We start from the raw sequence: 5,425 nt of genomic DNA on the forward strand, positions 1-5,425 counted from the left end.
TAGGGAAATAATCCCTTAGAGTGTTTTGGGTAAACTGGGTTAAAAAACAGTTAGTGGAGCAAGTGGGCAATTTTTAAATAGAAATTGGGTAAATGATCATTTTCGCTTAACAATATAGGCTCCATTTCAACTTAGACTATAAAATGGTATTGTAATTCTACAAAAGTTTTGCATCTGAGAACACTAAATTCCAAATACACTGATGAGCCAAAATTGAGAGTTTAATGAACAAATGTTACCCTCCATCTAAGTGCTCTTCAAATATTCGGTCAAATGCACCACAAAGTTCCAGTATAGTGTATAACTGAGCCTACAATACAAAGTCTTGGTTACAAACTCAAAATTACCCAAGATAATACATGATGAAATTTACAAAATAGAGTTAAACTCACCCCAGCATCAATGGCTATAGGCCTACCAAGATGGTCCATCTCGGATTCAAGTTCATCAATGCTTTTGTTAATCAAGGATGTGATACTTGGGATACGAGCCCTAATTACATTCTCCAAGTGCTATAAACCAGATCAAGGCATCAAAATGGTTACTTTATTGAAGGAGCAAGATACTTTTAATTGCAAGAAAGATATTCGCTCTCAAACCTGTGACAAAAGTTTAGCAAGGTACTCTGAACCCATTCTATTAGCCAAGTGCCCATAGTCAGGACTGGTTGCAAAGTACTCACGTTCCTTGCGCCTTGCGACAATCATGTCCGTATTTTTATTAATATCTGCTTGGGAACGGTTCACAACTCCAACCCAAGGATGTTGCAGGCGATAAGATCTTCCTTCAATAACCTTTTGGGTTAAACATGTAAGATATTAATAATACTAATATTTCTTTGTTTGTAACACAAAGCTTTATATCAAGCTATGAGTGCAAAAGGCATGCATGCAACAAGCATGGGAACATGTAAAGAAAACGATAAAAGAGTTTTACGGATCACATCCTTTTAAAACAATATATGCCTTATGGTTGAAAACTGTTGTATTCGGAATGCAAATGCATCTAGCTAATTATGACCCAACTATTTTCAGAATTTATAATGCAACTGAACATTAGCTTGGTCATTGCAAAAACCATTTGTGAAGATGGTACAGAACAGAGAGAATCATACATCCAAAGCGTTAGTTCCTTTGTCCATCAAATCAAGCTTTGTCATCACCCCAAACGTTCGTTCACCTGTGTGCAAGTTATACATATAAATTTATGAGACAAATTAACTGTAGGATAGTCCAGAGGGGAAATGGTTTACTCTAACAAGTAAATAGGGTATACCTGCTGGATCCACTTCCCGTGCAAGTTTGATAGCATCAGATGTAGCGATATCTTGGTTGGCTGGAGATATTGCTAATATGATGCTATTATATTAGGCTACAATAAGCACAAAATCATCAATCAGAACACAATTGATGTTCATCATGTGAAAAAAAGATGGAATAGAATATAAATACATAGATGTCACCAAAAACATAAATATCTAATGGTTGATTTACGAAAATGTGATCGAAAAGTGGGTCTCTCAAACCATTGATTAGAAAGTCCTTAACTAGTCCTCATTAGAAGAGTTTCCTTGTCAAGTAATTGTCTCATTTAATACACAATCGACATTTGAGCTTCTTCATTATAAAGGCATAAAAAGATGAGACTATATTAACCCAAATTATAAATACGTGATGCTCTAAGGATAATAATTTCTCCATCACATCTACTCACGAGATTAAAGAGCCTAAATTGTATGCAGCAAGCTTAGTTTTGCTTAATTGTTTGTTTTTGCGCTCTAAATTAATAATAGAACTCATTTCATGACACGAAATCTTATTTAGGCTACACACACAATGTGATGATCATTTGTGTTTAGTGTGGAACACTAAGCCTTTATTGGGATGCAATTGCAAGGTGAACAATGTCAAGTACTAGCGACCAAGGAATATACCCGGGGTCAACAGATATCCCCAAAACGTAACAACTAAAACAGACAACCCCAGAAACACAAATGAACCATTCAATTTGTGCAACACAGACATTTGCTTTAGAGATATCAGAAGCCTTCAGTTCTCATATTGCTCACATTCCATACTATGGTAGCTCTACCTCAGCTTCTTCACTATCACCACCACCTCTTCTCCCACCAATTCCCCAAAACCCATTTGTAGAGACACAACCTCACTAAACGAGGCTCTACCTTTCTCACCAGGATGCCCATTTCATCAGACCCTCGCCCACTAGACAGGTACATTATCTATCTCTTTTATCAATTGTCCATTCACAATTGTTTGTTATCACATTGCAAAGTTGTTTTATTCGTACCCATCACCACAAAGATGGTTCAAATGATATGCAATTTGATTCATGCTATGGATTTCTGTACGTTGATGACTACAATGATACAGGTTAAGGAAGAAAATGCGTCATTAGGATATAATGCATTCGTATTTGGCTTATTTTGCATCTTTAAATTAGATAAAAAAGCATGATTGGATGAGTTAGTTTGATTTACCAGACATCTAACTCGTAGGAGAATGCCATTGTTAACAAGAATTATGCCTAGACCATTGTCAGGGTTAGCTTGCTATGTTCCAAGTTGAAATGTCAATTGTTAAATCCATGTCCAGCACGAAATTTGGATCATTGGTTTATATTTTGGATAGAGGAGAGAGAATTGAATGTGTTGAAGTATGGTCATTGCAAAGTAATACTTTGGACTTAGAAAGCGGATAAAATTGAAGCACTCAAATCAGCAGAAATGAGAAATGTAGACCCTGAACTGTGAAATTGTTTTGTACTATAAGTGGGATCTAGATTTTCGTGGGCAATATCATGGACAGTTCAAGAAGCTTTGTGTGCATCATATCTGAGCAAAATTGGCCACTCCCTTCCATTGAAAGGATTGTGGCTCCTTCAGATGCATTGGGAACTAACACAATCCTGACGCCAAATACATTTTATAAAATGGTGACTTAGACATGTGATTTGTAATCTGGTTATCTTATTATCCAGCTACACTCCTTCAACACTTGGAGATAACATTGACAGTAAAGTAGAGTTCGGACTAGAGGCAAATTTGAGTGAAATGAAAGATCAAAAGATCACCTGTTATGATATTTTTGTTTGTTTTTTCTGTGTTGGATGAATGGGGGCTGGAGTCCCAAATCAACAAAAAACCTAGCTCATGAGGCTATACATTTCAGTCTAGGCCTAGGTAGACCAGCAATATCATGTAGGAGAATAAGCACTGACTGCAGCGGTTTTCTGTGTTCTTGTTTGTACTGTAAACCTTTGAGGATATTGTATCTCAGATTCTCAATGTACATCATTTACAACCATGTTGGAGATAGTTATGCTTGCATTTTTGTCGATGTTACCAACCTAGCTCTGATACCAGATTGATAAGACCAAGTATTAAAGTAGAGAAAATTAGGAAAGTAACGACAACAGTTTCATTTCATTCAGAGCAACCAAGCTTACAATTATATTTGGTGCGCGCATCGGAAAGCGTGCAAAATAGCTACAATATTTCAGGGAAAACAATGACTTCAAGGTTACTTCATTCAGCAGTAAAAACATGGTTAATCTGTGATATGTCTTTGCTCAGTTTGTTATTTCCCTCCCCCAAGCCCTTCTACTTGACAAGCATGATCTTTTCATTTCTTTATGTTTTTGTTGTTGTTTTAAGGCTGGCCTGAATCACTTCCCATTATGTTGTGGCAGTAAATGTTCTCTAGCATTTGTCACTCCTCTCGAAGCAATTCTATTTGATATAGATGGAACATGGTGTGATTCAGATCCGCTCCATTATTATGCTTTCCGTGAAATGCTTCAAGAAGTAAGATCTCTCTCTCTCTCTCTCTCTCTCTCTCGCTCTCTCTCTCTCTCACACACACACACACATACATTCGCATATACACTAGCATCTTTTAAGACTCATATACTAGTGTACAGGTAGGTTTTAATGGTGGGGTTCCTATCACTGAGGAATTCTTCATTGAGAATATCAGTGGGATGCACAATGAGGAGCTCTATGGTGTTCTCTTTCCTGATTGGGATCTCCAAAGAGCAAGAAATTTTTTTGAAGATAAGGAAGACATGTTCCGAAGGTAAAATGATGAATAATCCCTTGCACCATAGAGAGATGAGTTGTACTTCTGTTGTGAGCAGAAGTTTTGGCTTAGAAGGACAAACCACCATCTTCATCAATAACTATAATTTTGTTTTTCTTACATGGTTTTGGAACTGTTTTTTCTCTTTCATATGCTAAATTAAGAGTTGTAGTTCTATTTTCTATTTTCTTTTCTTAAATTGTAAAGAGGTAAGCACTGGGTTGAGGACCCTATGTATTATTTGCACAATAAATGCTTCATCCATTTCAGTTTCTCTATTCCAAAGACTCATTCTGACAAGATTAATGGAGTGGTCTATGCAGATTGGCATCTGAACAGTTAGAACCTATGAAGGGCTTACATAAGTTGCGGGAATGGATTGAAAATCAAGGCTTGAAACGGGCTGCAGTAACAAATGCACCAAGACCAAATGGCGAGCTATTAGTATCAGCACTGGACCTCCTGAGTTTCTTTGAAGTTCTAGTTATTGCAAATGAATGTGATAGAGCAAAACCATTTCCTGACCCCTACTTGAAAGCTCTCCAAGCACTTAATGTGTCAAATAAGCATGCTTTCGTCTTTGAGGTTTGGCTCCCATGATTCTGCTTTGCATCAACATCTATTTTCTAATGTAAAACTTTGACATACCTTTACACTCCTTTTAATTTGTTTTTGCTTGTGAAGGATTTTGTCTCTGGAGTAAAAGCTGGAGTGGCAGCTGGAATGCCGGTGCTGGGTTTAGGCACAAGGAACCCTGACAGTTTACTGCTAGATGCTGGAGCCTCCTTTGTTATTAAAGATTTTGGTGACCCAAAATTGTGGGAAGCACAGGAAGAGTTGGAGAAGAAAGCAGTGAAACGATAAAGGGCAATAAAATAAAGACCAAAAGCATTAAATTATACAATGGACGTTTGACCTTGCATATCCCAATTGTACATGCATTCTATTCTTTTTTGGTTACATTGTAGGATATTGAACCCTTATCAAAACAAAATCCTGTCTGAAATTGAGCTAAACTATTACATAGTATTCTTCAATTTTTCAATATCTCAAAGATGTCTTTTGACAACTGGAGAGAGAACCTAGGTTTTCTCCAGCAGCAACTTCTAGTGGCGCACACATCTAATCAATGTGAACTCCAAAGACACTTGGGGCTAGAGTTGATGGATGGACGACAAGATGATCAGTTTCCTAACCCAGCACCTCAGCCACAAATTAGCACTCAAATTTCTTTATTTACTTTTGTCCGTGATAGTTTCATCGGTAATAGTTGTTACGTATCAGAAACTAAATTTGTTAAACTATTTTGCCAAGGACACTTTCGTGGC

At 37.1% G+C, this 5,425-nt stretch overlaps 2 protein-coding genes across 2 annotated transcripts; one reads left to right on the forward strand and one right to left on the reverse strand.

Moving 5' to 3' along the window:
* Positions 1 to 235: 235 nt before the first annotated feature.
* On the reverse strand, positions 236 to 1,360 carry LOC112169426 (dynamin-related protein 1E-like). The gene is made up of 5 exons (XM_024306454.2): positions 1,276 to 1,360; positions 1,115 to 1,179; positions 600 to 794; positions 393 to 512; positions 236 to 310 (listed from the first exon to the last, which is right to left on the reverse strand). Exons 2-5 carry the CDS (start codon positions 1,157 to 1,159, stop codon positions 236 to 238), a joined length of 435 nt encoding a protein of 144 aa, XP_024162222.1. The 5' UTR covers positions 1,160 to 1,179; positions 1,276 to 1,360.
* Positions 1,361 to 2,195: 835 nt separating this feature from the next.
* Positions 2,196 to 4,713, forward strand: LOC112181737 (haloacid dehalogenase-like hydrolase domain-containing protein Sgpp). The gene is made up of 5 exons (XM_040507432.1): positions 2,196 to 2,230; positions 2,998 to 3,106; positions 3,674 to 3,823; positions 3,940 to 4,094; positions 4,421 to 4,713. The coding sequence occupies exons 1-5, from the start codon at positions 2,196 to 2,198 to the stop codon at positions 4,695 to 4,697; spliced, it is 726 nt and encodes a 241-aa protein (XP_040363366.1). The 3' UTR covers positions 4,698 to 4,713.
* Positions 4,714 to 5,425: the final 712 nt, after the last annotated feature.

This window comes from Rosa chinensis, chromosome 1, assembly GCF_002994745.2.
Source record: "Rosa chinensis cultivar Old Blush chromosome 1, RchiOBHm-V2, whole genome shotgun sequence".
NCBI lineage: Eukaryota > Viridiplantae > Streptophyta > Magnoliopsida > Rosales > Rosaceae > Rosa > Rosa chinensis.